The 21,623-nt window shown below is 43.8% G+C and overlaps 1 protein-coding gene across 1 annotated transcript in view; it reads right to left on the bottom strand.

Moving 5' to 3' along the window:
- Nucleotides 1–21,623, bottom strand: part of LOC126473688 (alpha-aminoadipic semialdehyde dehydrogenase-like) — a 76,987-nt gene that overhangs the window by 40,590 nt on the left and 14,774 nt on the right. The window contains exons 2-3 of the mRNA XM_050100928.1: nucleotides 14,340–14,556; nucleotides 1,676–1,893 (exon numbers count right to left, since the gene is read on the bottom strand). Of these exons, the coding sequence (XP_049956885.1) occupies nucleotides 1,676–1,893; nucleotides 14,340–14,556 (435 nt within the window). The remainder of the gene's footprint in view (nucleotides 1–1,675; nucleotides 1,894–14,339; nucleotides 14,557–21,623) is intronic.

Raw genomic sequence — 21,623 nt, forward strand, 5'->3', positions numbered from 1 at the left:
TCAGTGGCCACTAGAATTTTACCTGGTAACCACTGGTGTCTCTGCACACCAGTTCTCTAATGTCCATCATATGTGGTGTAATTTGCTTTTGTTAAGTCGACTGTATACTGCTTTGATTACTGCAGGGGCAGTTTCTGTACATGGGCTATCACCTGTATTTGTCGCACTTAAATCATGGTATGTGACTAGTAAGACAACTTGTAAAACAGAACCATGACAGATTTATATACCTTACACATATATTAGCATACTGTAGTAATAGAAATATATGCCTTGTTTGTATGAGATTGTCAAGTCACCTGTAATCTTCTTTTTAGGACGGCTTGAAAATGACCACAGGTATTCAAAACTAGTCGCCATCAAGAAATAAAAAATAGATACTTCTCAATGCAACTTATGATGAAGCTACAACCATTTATTTCAATTATAAGACAAGTTACAAAACTTATTTTCACCAGCAATATGCTGCATGTTTGTAGATCACAGTTTTATTTGATCCATTACAGAGGATCATGGAGATACTGAAAAACTGAAAGCGGTATATGCCTGTAGATAGACACCAACTGTCCTGCAAGAGCCTACATGAAAAGTTTCAACGACCAGAACTAACTGATATTATAGTAACATAGTACAATCCCGCTACATATTGGTTCCACAGGGAATGCAAAGACAAGATTAAACTAACTACAGCACACACAGTCAATTAAATAGTCATTCTTCCCGCTCTCAGTGGGACAAAGCCCTGATCAATGATATAGTAGGAAGTAACATCTGCTGTGCAGTTGACAATGGTTAGCAGAGTAAATACCTAAAAGTAGCTTTAGAGATTTATCATAGAGAAGGACTAGTATTATCGTCACAGCAAGCAAGGGCATATGCTACCAGAATTTTATGATGGAAGACAAAAATGTTCTAGCCAATCCTTGTCAGATATTCCTTCTTTCATATAACTGACCTCAGTCTCAAATAGATCTGCTCTTTTAAAAAAAATATAAGAAAAGTCTCTGCAAGTCTCCCTTGCTAAGCAATCCTTGACAGACATTTCCTCTTTTACCCAACAAGCCTCTGCTTCAGATGGATCTCTCTCTCTCTCTCTCTCTCTCTCTCCCTCCCCCTTTTTTTTTTTAAAAAAAAAAAAAAAGAAAAAATAAGTTCAGACTCAAAGGATGTCAACTTAAGTGTCATGAGAGATCCATGCTATTCTTCCAGATTGGAATTAAAAAAAAGTTTTCTGCCAACAATATTTCTTTTCTGAATACTAAATTAAAGTACCTGCAGAATGAGATAATTCTCATTACATGCTTGCTAGTCCTTTCTCTGATTCAAACCGATTAGTGGCCTAACCATTCTATAAGCCATGTAGCAATAAAATATGCATGGCCTAGTTCATGTTAAGTCATTTTGATCCTCTGTTCAAGGCAGATCTATAGATGTAATTTTCATTTATGCATGATGACATCACTTTTAAGCTTTGCTCACTTGAAAATTGCAATTTATATTTTCTGCAACCTTACAAAACTGATACATGCTTAGGAAAATATGTAAACTGTAAATTATGAGGTAGAAGGTACATTACAATCATTTTGTCATATAATACAATTACACATTCTCACTATTTTATGTGCATTTTAATTCCCGATAATTCAGAGACAAGACGCTTGAAATTAAAACTTACCATGGCAATAGCACTGTTCCAGCCATACACTGCAATAGGGAAGTTGAATGCACTAATTACTCCAATAACTCCCAATGGATTCCACTTTTCAATCAGAAGATGTCCCTCACGTTCAGAGGGAAAGAGTTTCCCAGCAAACATACGGGACAGGCCAACAGCATAATCACATATATCTATGTATTCTTGTACTTCACCAATTCCTTCTGGCAGTATCTTCCCTAGAAATTTAAAGAAGGAAACAAATCTGATTTTATCAACTGCTCTGATATGCACAACCCATTAACAGTGCTCAAGATCAGAAGAAACTCTGTGGTTCAACATATCTCTGGTATGATTATAATTATATAAGCAGTTGTTGTTGTTGTGGTCTTCAGTCCTGAGACTGGTTTGATGCAGCTCTCCATGCTACTCTATCCTGTGCAAGCTTTTTCATCTCCCAGTACCTACTGCAACCTACATCCTTCTGAATCTGCTTAGTGTATTCATCTCTTGGTCTCCCTCTACGATTTTTACCCTCCACGCTGCCCTCCAATACTAAATTGGTGATCCCTTGATGCCTCAGAACATGTCCTACCAACCGATCCCTTCTTCCGGTCAAGTTGTGCCACAAACTTCTCTTCTCCCCAATCCTATTCAATACTTCCTCATTAGTTATGTGATCTACCCATCTAATCTTCAGCATTCTTCTGTAGCACCACATTTCGAAAGCTTCTATTCTCTTCTTGTCCAAACTATTTATCGTCCATGTTTCACTTCCATACATGGCTACACTCCATACGAATACTTTCAGAAATGATTTCCTGACACTTAAATCAATATTGGATGTTAACAAATTTCTCTTCTTCAGAAACGCTTTCCTTGCCATTGCCAGCCTACATTTTATATCCTCTCTACTTCGACCATCATCAGTTATTTTGCTCCCCAAATAGCAAAACTCCTTTACTACTTTAAGTGCCTCATTTCCTAATCTAATTCCCTCAGCATCACCCGACTTAATTAGACTACATTCCATTATCCTTGTTTTGCTTTTGTTGATGTTCATCTTATATCCTCCTTTCAAGACACTGTCCATTCCATTCAACTGCTCTTTCAAGTCCTTTGCTGTCTCTGACAGAATTACAATGTCATCGGCGAACCTCAAAGTTTTTATTTCTTCTCCATGAATTTTAATACCTACTCCGAATTTTTCTTTTGTTTCCTTTACTGCTTGCTCAATATACAGATTGAACAACATCGGGGAGAGGCTACAACCCTGTCTTACTCCCTTCCCAACCACTGCTTCCCTTTCATGTCCCTCGACTCTTATAACTGCCATCTGGTTTCTGTACAAATTGTAAATAGCCTTTCGCTCCCTGTATTTTACCCCTGCCACCTTTAGAATTTGAAAGAGAGTATTCCAGTCAACATTGTCAAAAGCTTTCTCTAAGTCTACAAATGCTAGAAACGTAGGTTTGCCTTTCCTTAATCTTTCTTCTAAGATAAGTCGTAAGGTCAGTATTGCCTCACGTGTACCAGTGTTTCTACGGAATACAAACTGATCTTCCCCGAGGTTGGCTTCTACTAGTTTTTCCATTCGTCTGTAAAGAATTCGTGTTAGTATTTTGCAGCTGTGACTTATTAAACTGATGGTTCGGTAATTTTCACATCTGTCAACACCTGCTTTCTTTGGGATTGGAATTATTTTTATATATATTTGGTAAGTCAAATCATCTTTGTTTTCATATATATATATATATATATATATATATATATATATATATATATATATATATATTATTTCTTCTCCATGAATTTTAATACCTACTCCGAATTTTTCTTTTGTTTCCTTTACTGCTTGCTCAATATACAGATTGAACAACATCGGGGAGAGGCTACAACCCTGTCTTACTCCCTTCCCAACCACTGCTTCCCTTTCATGTCCCTCGACTCTTATAACTGCCATCTGGTTTCTGTACAAATTGTAAATAGCCTTTCGCTCCCTGTATTTTACCCCTGCCACCTTTAGAATTAGAATATATATATATAAGCAGTATGAAATTTATAAAAAATTAAATGAAAAGGGCAGTTTATTCAAGTTTGTGTGTGTGTGTGTGTGTGTGCAGATTAAAGGAGATTGGAAGAGGAGGAAGAATGTGGAAATCTATCTCTTGATGCAACAACCAACTATCCTACAGAAGCTGAAGAGCAGAAGTATCCAGTGTGTCAGAAGAAAGACAGGTGAAGAAGGTACTTGAGGGGAAACCAAACGCCAGAAACTCCATAGGTTGACCAAGGCAGTGTGGATGGACAGCCTGGTGAAGGACTCGGCGGCCCTGGGGATTGATGACATCAGGAGGAACTGAGGACAAAACAGAAAGGAATGGAGGCAGTTTATGCAAACAGCACATAGTCTGCAGGACTTGTGATTGCTGGATATGTATGCATGTACTTTTTTTTTGTTAGAATGATGTAGCTTCATTGATCGCCTGTTCAGAAAAAAATATTACATATCAGCAGCAATTCTAGTTGGTCTCCCTATACAATTTAGAGAACATTTTTTCTCATATATAATGGCAAATGAGCTGCGAGTCACTTAGATTCAGCCTGATTGGCCATATAAGTGCCAAATAGTTTGGTCATACATATGAATCCCATCACACTTACTGAAATCAAGAAGAAAATCAAAAGTAAAAAAGTGCTTCTGGTGTTGATAATATTTCCACAAGGATGGAGGCTTTATTCTGATTATGTAAGTGCAGTCCTAAGCCATATATTTAATTAATCCCAACATCAACATATTAAAATATGTATGGGTGAAACCACTTTGTAAGAAGAGTCAAAAACTGATGTAACAAATTACTACCCAATATCCCTGCTACAAAGTTTTTCCAAGGCCTGAGAGAAACTGATGTTCAGGAGGATTGCTGATTACCTAAATAGCCACAACATTCTCAGGCAATATACATTTGGTTTCTGGCAAAGCCTATCAACTGATGATGGTATTTTCTTCTTCACTGATCGAATCCTGCAATCTCTTAAAAGAAAATTGATACTAATCGGAATCCTATATTATTTTTGAAGAATCAAGTTTGCCAAGATCGCTAGTAATTCTTTTCATTACTGTTACCAGTTTTGACTGATCTAGGCTGTCATCATTCCGTCTTGTAACATTATTAGACAAACTTGCTTTTTACAACACTTAAGACACATAGTGATGTTGCATCAAAATGTAATAAAAAGTGGCAGCAAACACCAGCTGATATCTCAGCATATACTAATCACTTGACAGTATAAGTCAAGTGATTAGTGTGTGCTGGGACATCAGCACAATATGTAGTATGTTTTATTTGTGACATTCTGCTGTTCCTTACCATTCGTTATTACATTTTGATGCAACATCACTATGTGACTTTCAGTGTTGTAAAAAGCATATACATCTAACTATGTTACAAGATCCAATGATGACAGCATAGATTTGTCAAAACTGCTAATAGTAATAAAAAGAATTACTAGCAATCTTGGCAAACTTGATTCTTCAAGAATAATATAACCTTCAGATCACTCCCAAAGATTGACTCAATATAAATCATATACACTCCTGGAAATGGAAAAAAGAACACATTGACACCGGTGTGTCAGACCCACCATACTTGCTCCGGACACTGCGAGAGGGCTGTACAAGCAATGATCACACGCACGGCACAGCGGACACACCAGGAACCGCGGTGTTGGCCGTCGAATGGCGCTAGCTGCGCAGCATTTGTGCACCGCCGCCGTCAGTGTCAGCCAGTTCGCCGTGGCATACGGAGCTCCATCGCAGTCTTTAACACTGGTAGCATGCCGCGACAGCGTGGACGTGAACCGTATGTGCAGTTGACGGACTTTGAGCGAGGGCGTATAGTGGGCATGTGGGAGGCCGGGTGGACGTACCGCCGAATTGCTCAACACGTGGGGCGTGAGGTCTCCACAGTACATCGATGTTGTCGCCAGTGGTCGGCGGAAGGTGCACGTGCCCGTCGACCTGGGACCGGACCGCAGCGACGCACGGACGCACGCCAAGACCGTAGGATCCTACGCAGTGCCGTAGGGGACCGCACCACCACTTCCCAGCAAATTAGGGACACTGTTGCTCCTGGGGTATCGGCGACGACCATTCGCAACCGTCTCAATGAAGCTGGGCTACGGTCCCGCACACCGTTAGGCTGTCTTCCGCTCACGCCCCAACATCGTGCAGCCCGCCTCCAGTGGTGTCGCGACAGGCGTGAATGGAGGGACGAATGGAGACGTGTCGTCTTCAGCGATGAGAGTCGCTTCTGTCTTGGTGCCAATGATGGTCGTATGCGTGTTTGGCGCCGTGCAGGTGAGCGCCACAATCAGGACTGCATACGACCAAGACACACAGGGGCAACACCCGGCATCATGGTGTGGGGAGCGATCTCCTACACTGGCCGTACACCACTGGTGATCGTCGAGGGGACACTGAATAGTGCACGGTACATCCAAACCGTCATCGAACCCATCGTTCTACCATTCCTAGATCGGCAAGGGAACTTGCTGTTCCAACAGGACAATGCACGTCCGCATGTATCCCGTGCCACCCAATGTGCTCTAGAAGGTGTAAGTCAACTACCCTGGCCAGCAAGATCTCCGGATCTGTCCCCCATTGAGCATGTTTGGGACTGGATGAAGCGTCGTCTCACGCGGTCTGCACGTCCAGCACGAACACTGGTCCAACTGAGGCGCCAGGTGGAAATGGCATGGCAAGCCGTTCCACAGGACTACATCCAGCATCTCTACGATCGTCTCCATGGGAGAATAGCAGCCTGCATTGCTGCGAAAGGTGGATATACACTGTACTAGTGCCGACATTGTGCATGCTCTGTTGCCTGTGTCTATGTGCCTGTGGTTCTGTCAGTGTGATCATGTGATGTATCTGACCCCAGGAATGTGTCAATAAAGTTTCCCCTTCCTGGGACAATGAATTCACGGTGTTCTTATTTCAATTTCCAGGAGTGTATAATCAGAATCCTATGTGATCTATCTATGGTTTTAGACAGTGTCAGCCATGAAACTCTGATAAATAAAGAAGAATCTTATGGTCTTACACGCAGGAAACAGGTGGTAAAAATTACTGGCAGTAATGGAATTCCATCATCATCATCTAAGTGAGCATAGTCAACACTGGAGTGCCACAAGCCTCAGTGCTGAGACCCTTACTGTTTCTTATATTTATAAATGACCTCCTACTCTGAACCACTGTAGTGAGCAAGTTCACCCTCTTTGCAGATGATACTTCTCTCCCAGTGGATAAAACAACAGGGAAACCTCTTTTAATCCCTCAACTGATTTAGGTGTAATTGACTCTCACTGAATGTCAAAAAAACTCATTATGTACAATTTTGTGTTACACATAAAGAACAAGAGGACACAAATATAACATGTAGTGAACAGCAAATAAAGCATGTGGACTCTGCTAAATTCTTGCATGTAATATTTATAGCAAATTAGATTTGTCCAAACATATCTCAGATCTGGCAAAAATACTTCATTTTGCATATTTTGCCTAATGCATAATTGCATCATTTACACATAAGGATGCCTTCATAACTGCTTACTTTGGATATTTCCATGCACTTTTCTCTTAAGGCATCATCCTTAGGGGTAATCAGCCCCTGGCAAAAACAAGTGTTTCGTCACTCAGAAAGAGTTATATTCATTATGCGCGGTGATCATCCAAGCCAGTCTTGCAGGAACCTTTTCCAGAAACTACAGGTTATTACAATGACATCTCAGTATATCATCCCCATTGTATGTTTCATTATTAAAAACTACTCTCTTTTCAAAACCAATAGGGCATATCAAAAGGCCACAATCCAAGGTTGAATGAAACAGGACTTACATAGTAAACAAACAAACTGTACTCTTGTGCAGAAAGGAACAGTTATTCAGGCATGAAAGTTTTCAATGCACCACCTAGAGACATCAAAAGTCTTGTTCTCGGAACACCTAAATTCAAGAGCAATTGGGAGAATTCTACTCATTCAGTTACTTTTCTTTTAATGTGTGTGTGTGTGTGTGTGTGTGTGTGTGTGTGTGTGTGTGGGTGGGTGGGTGGGTGTGTGTATTGAGTATATATAGGCGGAATAAAATTGTACTGTAGATTATGTAAAAAGGAGAAGGTGAATACAAAGTGAAACTACTGGCAAAAACAGAAAGAGAAAATAAGACGACAGAAAAGATTTTGAAATGCGACAGTGACAATAACAAACGTAATTGTTGGGTTCAAATTAATGATATGAATATGATAGACGGAAACATTCCATGTGGGAAAAATATATCTAAAAACAAAGATGATGTGACTTACCAAACGAAAGCACTGGCAGGTCGATAGACACACAAACAAACACAAACATACACACAAAATTCTAGCTTTCGCAACCAACGGCTGCTTCGTCAGGAAAGAGGGAAGGAGAGGGAAAGATGAAAGGATGTGGGTTTTAAGGGAGAGGGTAAGGAGTCATTCCAATCCCGGGAGTGGAAAGACTTACCTTAGGGGGAAAAAAAGGACGGGTATACACTTGCACACACACACATATCCATCCACACATACACAGACACAAGCAGACATTTGTAAAGGCAAAGAGTTTGGACAGAGATGTCAGTCGAGGCGGAAGTACAGAGGCAAAGATGTTGTTGAAAGACAGGTGAGGTATAAGCGGCGGCAACTTGAAATTAGCGGAGATTGAGGCCTGGTGGATAACGGGAAGAGAGGATATATTGAAGAGCAAGTTCCCATCTCCGGAGTTCGGATAGGTTGGTGTTAGTGGGAAGTATCCAGATAACCCGGACAGTGTAACACTGTGCCAAGATGTGCTGGCCGTGCACCAAGGCATGTTTAGCCACAGGGTGATCCTCATTACCAACAAACACTGTCTGCCTGTGTCCATTCATGCGAATGGACAGTTCGTTGCTGGTCATTCCCACATAGTATGCGTCACAGTGTAGGCAGGTCAGTTGGTAAATCACGTGGGTGCTTTCACACGTGGCTCTGCCTTTGATCGTGTACACCTTCCGGGTTGCAGGACTGGAGTAGGTGGTGGTGGGAGGGTGCATGGGACAGGTTTTACACTGGGGGCGGTTACAAGGGTAGGAGCCAGAGGGTAGGGAAGGTGGTTTGGGGATTTAATAGAGATGAACTAAGAGGTTATGAAGGTTAGGTGGACGGCGGAAAGACACTCTTGGTGGAGTGGGAAGGATTTCATGAAGGATGGATCTCATTTCAGGGCAGGATTAGAGGAAGTCGTATCCCTGCTGGAGAGCCACATTCAGAGTCTGATCCAGTCCTGGAAAGTATCCTGTCACAAGTGGGGCACTTTTGGGGTTCTTCTGTGGGAGGTTCTGGGTTTGAAGGGATGAGAAAGTGGCTCTGGTTATTTGCTTCTGTACCAGGTTGGGAGGGTAGTTGCGGGATGCGAAAGCTGTTTTCAGGTTGTTGTGTAATGGTTCAGGGATTCCAGACTGGAGCAGATTCATTTGCCACGAAGACCTAGGCTGTAGGGAAGGGACCGTTTGATGTGGAATGGGCGGCAGCTGTCATAATGGAGGTACTGTTGCTTGTTGGTGGGTTTGATGTGGACAGACGTGTGAAGCTGGCCATTGGACAGAGGAAGGTCAACGTCAAGGAAAGTGGCATGGGATTTAGAGTAGGACCAGGTGAATCTGATGGAACCAAAGGAGTTGAGGTTGGAGAGGAAATTCTGGAGTTCTTCTTCACTGTGAGTCCAGATCATGAAGATGTCATCAATAAATCTGTACCAAACTTTGGGTTTGCAGGCCTGGGTAACCAAGAAGGCTTCCTCTAAGCAACCCATGAATAGGTTGGCGTACGAGGGGGCCATCCTGGTACCCATGGCTGTTCCCTTTAATTGTTGGTATGTCTGGCCTTCAAAAGTGAAGAAGTTGTGGGTCAGGATGAAGCTGGCTAAGGTAATGAGGAAAGAGGTTTTAGGTAGGGTGGCAGGTGATCGGCGTGAAAGGAAGTGCTCCATCGCAGCGAGGCCCTGGATGTGCGGAATATTTGTGTATAAGGAAGTGGCATCAATGGTTACAAGGATGGTTTCCAGGGGTAACAGACTGGGTAAGGATTCCAGGCGTTCGAGAAAGTGGTTGGTGTCTTTGATGAAGGATGGGAGACTGCATGTAATGGGTTGAAGGTGTTGATCTACATAGGCAGAGATACGTTCTGTGGGGGCTTGGTAACCAGCTACAATGGGGTGGCCGGGATGATTGGGTTTGTGAATTTTAGGAAGAAGGTAGAAGGTAGGGGTGCAGGGTGTCGGTGGGGTCAGGAGGTTGATGGAGTCAGGTGAAAGGTTTTGTAGGGGGCCTAAGGTTCTGAGGATTCTTTGAAGCTCCGCCTGGACATCAGGAATGGGATTACCTTGGCAAACTTTGTATGTGGAGTTGTCTGAAAGCTGACGCAGTCCCTCAGCCACATACTCCTGACGATCAAGTACCACTGTCGTGGAATCCTTGTCCGCCGGAAGAATGACGATGGAATGGTCAGCCTTCAGATCACGGATAGCTTGGGCTTCAGCAGTGGTGATGTTGGGAGTAGGATTAAGGTTTTTTACGAAGGATTGAGAGGCAAGGCTGGAAGTCAGAAATTCCTGGAAGGTTTGGAGGGGGTGATTCCGAGGAAGAGGAGGTGGGTCCCACTGTGACGGAGGACGGAACTGTTCCAGGCAGGGTTCAATTTGGATAGTGTCTTGGGGAGTTGGATCATTAGGAGTAGGATTAGGATCATTTTTCTTCGTGGCAAAGTGATATTTCCAGCAGAGAGTACGACTGTAGGACAGTAAATCTTTGATGAGGGCTGTTTGATTGAATCTGGGAGTGGGGCTGAAGGTGAGGCCTTTGGATAGGACAGAGGTTTCGGATTGGGAGAGAGGTTTGGAGGAAAGGTTAACTACTGAATTAGGGTGTTGTGGTTCCAGATTGTGTTGATTGGAATTTTGAGGTTTTGGAGGGAGTGGAGCTGGAAGTGGGAGATTGAGTAGATGGGAGAGACTGGGTCTGTGTGCAATGAGAGGAGGTTGAGGTTTGCTGGAAAGGTTGTGGAGGGTGAGTGAGTTGCCTTTCTGGAGGTGGGAAACCAGGAGATTGGATAGTTTTTTAAGGTGGAGGGTGGCGTGCTGTTCTAATTTGTGGTTGGCCTGTAGGAGGATGCTCTTAACAGCTGGTATGGATGTGGGAGAGGAAAGATTGAGGACTTTTATTAAGGATAGGATTTGACGGTTGTGTTCATTGGCTGAATTGATGTGTAGGTGAAGGATTAGGTGGGTGAGGGCAATGGATTGTTCAGTTTGGAACTGGTATAGGGACTGATGGAAAGAAGGGTTGCAGTCAGAGATGGGAACTTTAAGTGTGAGGCCTTTGGGGGTAATGCCAAATGTCAGACAAGCCTGAGAAAATAAAATATGGGAGTGTAATCTGGATAGGGCAAAGGCATGTTTGCGGAGGGAATGTAAATAAAACTTAATGGGGTCGTTGTGGGGGTGTTGTGAGGGTGACATGGTATTAGAAGATGGAAAGTGTAACATGAGGCTGAAATGAAAATGAAAATAAAAATTAAAATATATGGGGAGAGATAAAGGTGAACTAGAAAGCAACTGGAGGTCTGGTGTGAAAAAAGGCGAAAAAGTGTTGGTTAGAGCTGGGCTATGTTGATCCTGTGGTGAACTCGTGTAGGTAGACAATGACTTTTCAAGTCAACTTTTCCTGATGAAGCAACCGTTTGTTGCGAAAGCTTGAATTTTGTGTGTATGTTTGTGTTTGTTTGTGTGTCTATTGACCTGCCAGCGCTTTTTTTTGGTAAGTCTCATCATCTTTGTTTTTAGATATATATATATACACTCCTGGAAATGGAAAAAAGAACACATTGACACCGGTGTGTCAGACCCACCATACTTGCTCCGGACACTGCGAGAGGGCTGTACAAGCAATGATCACACGCACGGCACAGCGGACACACCAGGAACCGCGGTGTTGGCCGTCGAATGGCGCTAGCTGCGCAGCATTTGTGCACCGCCGCCGTCAGTGTCAGCCAGTTTGCCGTGGCATACGGAGCTCCATCGCAGTCTTTAACACTGGTAGCATGCCGCGACAGCGTGGACGTGAACCGTATGTGCAGTTGACGGACTTTGAGCAAGGGCGTATAGTGGGCATGCGGGAGGCCGGGTGGACGTACCGCCGAATTGCTCAACACGTGTGTCGTGAGGTCTCCACAGTACATCGATGTTGTCGCCAGTGGTCGGTGGAAGGTGCACGTGCCCGTCGACCTGGGAGCGGACCGCAGCGACGCACGGATGCACGCCAAGACCGTAGGATCCTACGCAGTGCCGTAGGGGACCGCACCGCCACTTCCCAGCAAATTAGGGACACTGTTGCTCCTGGGGTATCGGCGAGGACCATTCGCAACCGTCTCCATGAAGCTGGGCTACGGTCCCGCACACCGTTACGCCGTCTTCCGCTCACGCCCCAACATCGTGCAGCCCGCCTCCAGTGGTGTCGCGACAGGCGTCAATGGAGGAACGAATGGAGACGTGTCGTCTTCAGCGATGAAAGTCGCTTCTGCCTTGGTGCCAATGATGGTCGTATGCGTGTTTGGCGCCGTGCAGGTGAGCGCCACAATCAGGACTGCATACGACCGAGGCACACAGGGCCAACACCCGGCATCATGGTGTGGGGAGCGATCTCCTACACTGGCCGTACACAACTGGTGATCGTCGAGGGGACACTGAATAGTGCACGGTACATCCAAACCGTCATCGAACCCATCGTTCTACCATTCCTAGACTGGCAAGGGAACTTGCTGTTCCAACAGGACAATGCACGTCCGCATGTATCCCGTGCCACCCAACGTGCTCTAGAAGGTGTAAGTCAACTACCCTGGCCAGCAAGATCTACGGATCTGTCCCCCATTGAGCATGTTTGGGACTGGATGAAGCGTCGTCTCACGCGGTCTGCACGTCCAGCACGAACGCTGGTCCAACTGAGGCGCCAGGTGGAAATGGCATGGCAAGCCGTTCCACAGGACTACATCCAGCATCTCTACGATCGTCTCCATGGGAGAATAGCAGCCTGCATTGCTGCGAAAGGTGGATATACACTGTACTAGTGCCGACATTGTGCATGCTCTGTTGCTTGTGTCTATGTGCCAGTGGTTCTGTCAGTGTGATCATGTGATGTGTCTGACCCCAGGAATGTGTCAATAAAGTTTCCCCTTCCTGGGACAATGAATTCACGGTGTTCTTATTTCAATTTCCAGGAGTGTATAATAGAGGGAAACATTCCACATGGGAAAAATATATCTAAAAACAAAGATGATGAAACTTACCAAACAAAAGCGCTGGCAGGTCGATAGACACACAAACAAACACACAAAATTCAAGCTTTCGCAACAAACTGTTGCTGCATCAGGAAAGAGGGAAGGAGAGGGAAAGACAAAAGGATGTGGGTTTTAAGGGAGAGGGTAAGGAGTCATTCCAATCCCGGGAGCGGAAAGACTTACCTTAGGGGGAAAAAACGACAGGTACACACTCGCACACACACACATATCCATCCGCACATACACAGACACAAGCAGATATTTTATGTAAAATATGGGAGTGTAATCTGGCTAGGGCGAAGGCATGTTTGCGGAGGGAATATAAATAAAACTTAATGGGGTCGTTGTGGGGGTGTTGTGAGGGTGACACGGTATTAGAAGGTGGAAAGTGTAACATGAGGCTGAAATGAAAATGAAAATAAAAATAAAAATATATGGGGAGAGATAAAGGTGAACTAGAAAGTAATGTCTGCTTGTGTCTGTGTATGTGCAGATGGATATGTGTGTGTGTGTGTGTGCAAGTGTATACCTGTCGTTTTTTCCCCCTAAGGTAAGTCTTTCTGCTCCCAGGATTGGAATGACTCCTTACCTTCTCCCTTAAAACCCACATCCTTTCGTCTTTCCCTTTCCTTCCCTCTTTCCTGATGAAGCAACCGTTTGTTGCGAAAGCTTGAATTTTGTGTGTATGTTTGTGTGTCTATCGACCTGCCAGCGCTTTTGCTTTATATATAATGTCCATGTCTTTTAGTGTAAGCATAAATATTAATTCTGACATCTCGTATTCTGTGCCTTATTTATTTTTGTGCATTTTTATTTTCGTGCATTATGTTGTAACATTGGATGATATAAATTATTAACATAAATTTGCTATATTGTACTTTACTGTCTCCATTATTGTAAATTTTATGAAAAATTAAATGATCGTAAATATTATAAAAACAATGACTCCTTCCATGTTCTAGCAATTCTAATGCTATTATCAACAGAACTTGTGATAAAATAAAATAAATTTTTGAGCTCAAAAGTCTCAAATTGATTAGAGGTAGCATGTGTATTGCTTGACAGATTGCCTTACTGAAATTTACAATAGGGTGGAACTAAATATTTCTGATACCCACCTTGCTTGTTAACACTTTTTTCTTGTTCTGAAATTTTAATAATTTTCATCAAAAGTCATTTTTGTATTCAATTCCATATAATTTTTTATGGGTTTAGCAGTCCTGTCATGAAATTACTACATGGGCATATCTGAATAATGAAATTTACATTGAGACACATATCTGTAATTATATTTACCCATTTCAAGGGATACTAATTTTCCAAGTGGTATCAGCTTCTCTCTTAGAGCATCTCCAATCTGTCGTACAACTTCCCCACGTTTGGGTGCTGGTATATCAGCCCATATCTGCCAGGCTTTCTTGGCTTCCTGTACACACTCACTGTAGTCCTTTATGCTTCCCTGCTGAACTTCGGCTATGGGTCTCCCATTTCCTGGACAGATTGAAGCTATTACCTGCAAAAGCAGACTCTTGTTGGTAAATGTGCTAGAAGCTATACAACTCGTCTGACAGAACTTTATCTCCGAGCTGTGATGGTTAACTCTGAAACTTCACAATGTAACAAATGAGGAAATGGGGGTTGCCAGCATAGTTTGTTTCAAAACAATTTTAACATATTCCAATACATTACCATAAATTTGTATGCATTTTAGACATTTGTCAATAATCCTAACTGATCACTATACACAGGTTTACATGCTTCAGTAAATAGTAAGTATGTAATAAGTATTAATTTTTGTGTGTCGTTTAGCACACATAGACCATACCCACCATACTAGACTATAAGCTTCCTCTCTGTCCCTTATATTACTTGCAGTTTGTGTAGCTAGCTTTTGTAGCTGTTGCAGTAAATCAGACTTGTTATACCATAGTTCATCATTTGCAACTACACCAAGTTTCTATTGCACAGATTCTTAGTAGTTACAAGAAAACTTAGACTTATATACTCCTACCTGAACAAGCAAACCACTAATATACTGTCGGCCGGGGTGGCCGAGCGGTTCTAGGTGCTACAGTCTGGAACCACGCGACCACTATGGTCGCAGGTTCGAATCCTGCCTCGGGCATGGATGTGTGTGATGTCCTTAGGTTAGTTAGGTTTAAGTAGTTCTAAGTTCTAGGGGACTGATGACCTCAGAAGTTAAGTCCCATAGTGCTCAGAGCCATTTGAACCACTAATATACTTATGCTTGAGGGCAGATGGATAGTGGTGGAGGTGGAAGTTCTCAGCACAGAAATGAAAGACTGCATACTTTGGGTAAAAAATGTACTATATGTAGTTCATATAGTCACTTCTCAGGTCAGTGAATTATATACAGTTTTTTTTTTTTTTTTAAATGAGTAGATTCCATCTCTGAAGTATGATTTTGGAATGTCTGTGAAATACATACCTTGTGCTTGCCAGAACATCTTCATTGAACTCATAATGATTTTCAACCACAAGTTTCTCACGCGACCAAAAAAAAAAAGATATTTTCTTTTGCACTCCAGAATACTTCTCACACATTCTATCATTCAGATAAAGAAAAACTGTATATTTGGGGCATGAAGTGGTGAAATAAAAATAAGTTATATTATTTTTCTAATGGTCCACCTTTGCTGAGAAATTTATTTTCACTTTTCCCTCTTGTCAGCTTTCAACGGAGGTGACTTCTGTCTTGCACAAAGCTTTCTCATGGAAAATTCTACATTTAAACTGTGCCACACTGGCAACAGTTACTGCAAAAACATTTAATGTTGATCAGTCAATACTATATTGTACATTTTCACAATAACTTTCTACATCTACATCTATATTCTGCAGGTCACCATACAGTGCATGATAGAAGGTACCCTGTGCCACTACTAGGCATTTCCTTTCCTGTTCAAATTGCAAATAGAGTGACGGAAGACCAGCTGTCTATATTCCTCCATACAAGCCCTAATCTCTCTTAGCTTATCTTCATGGTCCTTACATGGAAAGTGCATGGAAAGTAGAATCGTTGTGCAGTCAGCTTCAAATACTGGTTATCTAAATTTTTTCAATAGTTTTCCTGGAAAAGAATGTTGCCTTCCCTCCAGAGAATCTCAAATAAAGTCCCAAAGCATCTCCATAGTACCTATGAGTTGTTCAAACCTATGGGTAAAAAAGTAGCAGCTCGTCTCTGATGTCTCCCTTTAAGCCTTGAACATAAGCATTTTTGTCCATTCACATTAATAAATTAATATAAAATTCTATCACAGGTAATAGAGCTCAGAAATGTCCACATGAAACAAATATCTTTCAGTTAATATCTTTGTCGAAACTTCCTGGCAGATTAAAACTGTGTGCCCGACTGAGACTCGAACTCGGGACCTTTGCCTTTCGCGGGCAAGTGCTCTACCATCTGAGCTACCGAAGCACGACTCACACCCGGTACTCACAGCTTTACTTCTGCCAGTATCTCGTCTTCTACCTTCCAAACTTTACAGAAGCTCTCCTGCGAACCTTGCAGAACTAGCACTCCTGAAAGAAAGGATACTGCAGAGACATGGCTTAGCCACAGCCTGGGGGATGTTTCCAGAATGAGATTTTCACTCTGCAGCGGAGTGTGCGCTGATATGAAACTTCCTGGCAGATTAAAACTGTGTGCCTGACCGAGACTTGAACTCGGGACCTTTGCCTTTCGTGGGCAAGAGCTCTACCCACACCCAGTACTCACAGCTTTACTTCTGCCAGTCTCCTACCTTCCAAACTTTACAGAAGCTCTCCTGCGAACCTTGCAGAACTAGCACTCCTGAAAGAAAGGATACTGCGGAGACATGGCTTAGCCACAGCCTGGGGGATGTTTCCAGAATGAGATTTTCACTCTGCAGCGGAGTGTGCGCTGATATGAAACTTCCTGGCAGATTAAAACTGTGTGCCCGACCGAGACTCGAACTCAGGACCTTTGCCTTTTGTGGGCAAGTGATCTACCATTTGAGCTATCGAAGCACGACTCACACCCGGTACTCACAGCTTTACTTCTGCCAGTATCTCATCTCCTACCTTCCAAACTTTACAGAAGCTGCCTTCTGGGCCACTTGATAACCTAATGGGATTAGAAGAAGAGAAGTAGATCAACTTGTAGAGTAGCATATGAGGGTAGCTTTTAGGGATCTGTGTAATCACTCCACCATGTCATTAGCAGCAGGATGGCAGTTTGTTGTGAAGTGCATGTGCTTGCTGCAAGTTAGCGCAAGATTCTTAAATCAACAGGACATGTTCTGCCACCTGCAGTCAATGGTGATGTGGTGGCGGCACCTAAAACATGAGACCCACATATCTATGAAAGCCTTTGCCACTGTGTTTGCAGCTATTTTGGACAGAGGTACTACTTCAGACAACTGAGTGAACCTACTGATGATAGTAAGCAGACACTGTTGGCCATATCATATATGTGTGGGAGAAGCAATGGTCCACTGGGAGTGAAAGAGATGATGGGGGCCTGCAGGTCCCTGTCTATTTAAGAGAGCTGGCATGGGATGCAGGTGTTGTCTCAGTTGGCGCAGTTGTGCTGGATACTGGGCCAAAACACACACTCCTGCGTGAATGTGGCATAAGTACCAACACAGGTCAAGCAACTGCAGAAATCCAGGGGAAGAAATGGGTAGGCACACTCTGAGAGTGGTCAGTATTGGCATGGACGTTGTACCAGATGGGTTCGTGGGCACCTAGTATTGTGCATGTTTGTGGGTTGAGACCCACATTTATGTCACTTTGCACCCATAGGAGTTTGGTGTTGGCAACCTGGTCAGCTGTGAGGGCAACATAATTGAGGGGAGTGGGAAGGGCGCATGATCAGCTAAAGCAATTGGTGACTATGTTGTCCATTCTGGCTATATGCCAGACTTCAGTGGAGAACTGCACAATACACTCCTGCTTTCTGAATTGGCGGAGTGAGAGCTACATGCCCTCTTTGTGGCAAATACCTATTGTCAAGAGGTGATGGTTGGTAAAAATTTCAAATTGGCACCCCTACACTGAGGAGCATAAATACTTAACCACCTTGTACACCGTGAGGAACTCTGTGGCCCAATGTAGCTGTGGCTCCATAAGCTTCACTGAGAAAAATGCCAGGGCTACCAAATCCTTTCAAGATGTTGTTGCAGGAATGCACCTATGTCAGAGTGGCTGGTGTCAGTGATAACTGCAAGTGGATCAGTGGGGTGGAGGTATGCTTGGAGTGCAGATTGCGAGAAATTGTGCATTGTTGGTTCAAACTGCTCAACACTTGTAGCATCCAGGGAACAGGCCTGTTGCCTTTTGTTTGCTTGCCAGGGCAGCTGTAAACAGCACTTGCATACTTCCAGTGTCCTTTAGGTGGCGCCTGAAAAACTTTACCACCCTGAGGAACTTGCAGAGACTCTTGTATATAGTGGCATGTGAGAAATCAGACACAGCACAGACCTTCTCGTCAATGGGGCGAGAGCCTATGTACGATGTCCTGTGCCCCAGGAAGTTGGACTCTAGAACACTGAAAATGCACTTCTCCTTGTTGATAATGGCGCTAGCCTTCTAGAGGTGAGAGAATACCTCCTGGAGATGGCGTCAGTGCTCCTTGAGACCATGTGACTAAATAAGGATGTTGTCAAAATAGGTGAAACATCTCAAAACATCCTGTAGGATGTTGTTGAGGGAACATTTCCATTTCTGGGCAGCTTGTTGGAGGTTAAATGGCAGGAAGAAACCAAAAGGTATAATAAAGGCCATCTTCTCTATGTCCTCAGGGGCAACTGGTAACTATGTGAACGTTTTTGTGCAGTCCACTTTGCTGAAAATGGTTATGCCACATGAGTCATCACTATAACTATGCAATAGTGGAACAGGGTAAGGATTGGGCTCCCTTCTGGAGCTACGAGCTCAGAAGTCCATGCACAGGTGCCCATACTGCCTTTCTTTGGCACGAGATGTAGGGCAGAAACCCACAGGCTGCTGGAGTGGTGGAGCACACCTGTGGTGACTGCTGCCTCAATCTCAGCCTGCATGGCTCTGCATTTGTCAGGCACAAAGGGACAGGAGGAAACCAGTGGCCCAGGCATCCTGATATTGTAGTTACAGATATCAAGGTGAACCTCATAAAGAACTTGGAGGTGTGAGTGAGGAGGAGGAATGTGGTGAGAAGGTTGGAAAATGGCCAGAGTAGGAGAGCTGTTTGATGGAATAAGAGGTGGTGGGGAGGACTGACGCAGCCCGGAACGATGGAAGGTGGTATCAACAATACAGCAGTCTTTTAGGTTGAGGAGGAGGCTGTAGTGAGAAATAAAATCAGTGGCAAGGATGGCGTCTGTCGCATCAGCCACAGTAAAAGCCCATAAGAAATCTCTTCCGAGACCAAGGTCGATGGATCGGGTGTGCAAGCAGTATATTTAATGGCTGAGCAGTTTGTTGCAGTGAGGATTGGGGGGGGGGGGGGGGGGGAGTGGACGGCAGCCAGCAGAGGGCAGTAATCAGCAGGAATAAACAGAAAGGTCCAAATCTGGGTCGATGAGGAAGGGTGGCAATGAGTGGAGGTTACCACGATTGCATACAAGTAGGTGGTGCAAAATCACAGAGCAGACAGGCGTGCCTACTACCAATTGCTGTTGTTGGTGTTTGAGGCCCATGCACATGTACATGTCAATCTGCAGTGTCTCTGCCGTAATGCTATTGGTACCAACAGTACTTGTCAGCCCCACACACACCATGGCTATAGTGAACTGGCTGCAGTGGGGAGGGGTGCCTGCATGAGTGTGTACACTGGTAGTTGTAAGCACCACTGGGCAGAGGTGGGCAATGCATGGTGTGAGGCAGGTGCATGCGCTCCAAGGCAACAGTGAGCTCACCCACTTTACTAATCATCTTGGCTATCAGCTACACTATGTCTGTGGAGGACTGGGGGTGCTTGGGATGCTGCAGGTTGTGCTAGCATGTGATCATGCACATGGATGTTGTGACATTGCATTTGGCGGCAATGTTGTGTCCCTCAAGGGCTTTGAAAACCCTGTAGTGGTGGCAGCTGCTGCATCGGGCAATCTGAAACTCCTGCACAGCTAACACTATGTACTGCGGTGGGCAAAAGCATGCACCAATTTGCTATTAGCAGTGTTTCATGAAGCACTGAAGGCTTGGCCAGGTGGTGAAGGGGTTGTGAGGGCCACTTGTAGACACACTCCTGCATTGAGAACAGTGCGAAATAGCACTGCAATTCTGAAACAGTGAGTCACTCTGTGAGCCAGACATGTAGGGCACTAAATTTGCCAGACTGTAGCATGACATCACATGCCTCTGCTGTGATCAATGGTTCCACTTGTGTCATTTCTGATGGAAGAGCCTGGAATATCGTCTCCACAGAAACAAACCACAGGCATGGGTCACGCACATTGAACAGTGGCAAGTGCACCATGGTACAGTCAGATGGAGGGCTGAGAGAGAGTACATGTATCTGCACAGTGGGGGTGTCTGTGAGCTGCATGAAGCAGGTTAGGAACAATTGGAATCTGTCGATCTGTGCCCGCAGGTGGAGGTGGTGGGAGTAGTGGGTCTCATTGGTGAGGGCTATACCCATCAGGGATGATGTAACGTGATTGTTCTGTACCATGGTGCACTGCTTGTTCACCAGCAGTGGTAGGCAGAGGGGTGGGACTGGATCTGCAATGTGGCTGCACAATGCAAATGAGCTGGTGTAGCAAGCGGAAGCTGGGTAGTGGGTGCATTTCAGTCAAGGGTCACCAGTGTGGGAAACACTTTCCTCATTAACCCCACACACATATCCCTATGGTGCACTATCACATATAGGCACTAGCAGGAAGAAAACAAAGATGATCAGGACACAGAAACAAATATTAGTACTGCGAAGTGTGTATAATAATAACTGTAAGACAGTCACTAGATGGGCTTATATAGATTATAGGACAAGACAGTCACTAGATGGGCTTATATAGATTATAGGACATGCCTGAAATATAATTTTTTTATAAAACTTAGTTTATTCATGCAAAAAATTAGCCTATGCAAGGTTTATAGAAACTGCTCGAAGCAAATGCAAAGCAGCATGGCAGATTATCACACAAGAACACTTTCCCAACAACACACAATAAGTGTCACTTGAACCAGACCAATAGAATGAATTCAAAGAAATTGGAATCACAATCAACTCAGCTGACAAGTCCGCAAGTGAACTACTTGGCAGCAGTTTCCAGTAAACAGTCCTTTCACTGGAAAATTATCAAATCCACTGATGTCATGTTGTTGTGGTCTGCAGTTTAAAGATTGGTTTGCTGCAGCTCTCCATTCTACTCTGTCCTATGCAAGCCAACCTACATCCCTCTGAATCTGCTTGCTATGTTCATCCCTTGGTCTCCTTCTAGGATTTTTATCCCCCTCCCCCCTATTTGGAGGAACAACTAATAGTATTCTTAAAGGATCTATTTGGCTCTATTTGAAAAGTTGTTAGCAAAACCAGCCCTTAATTAATTTCAAAGTAATTAACAGTTTTGTCAAAAGTATTGTTTACATAACTACATATGTTAATTTCATGGTTTA

Source organism: Schistocerca serialis, chromosome 1 (genome assembly GCF_023864345.2).
Source record: "Schistocerca serialis cubense isolate TAMUIC-IGC-003099 chromosome 1, iqSchSeri2.2, whole genome shotgun sequence".
NCBI lineage: Eukaryota > Metazoa > Arthropoda > Insecta > Orthoptera > Acrididae > Schistocerca > Schistocerca serialis.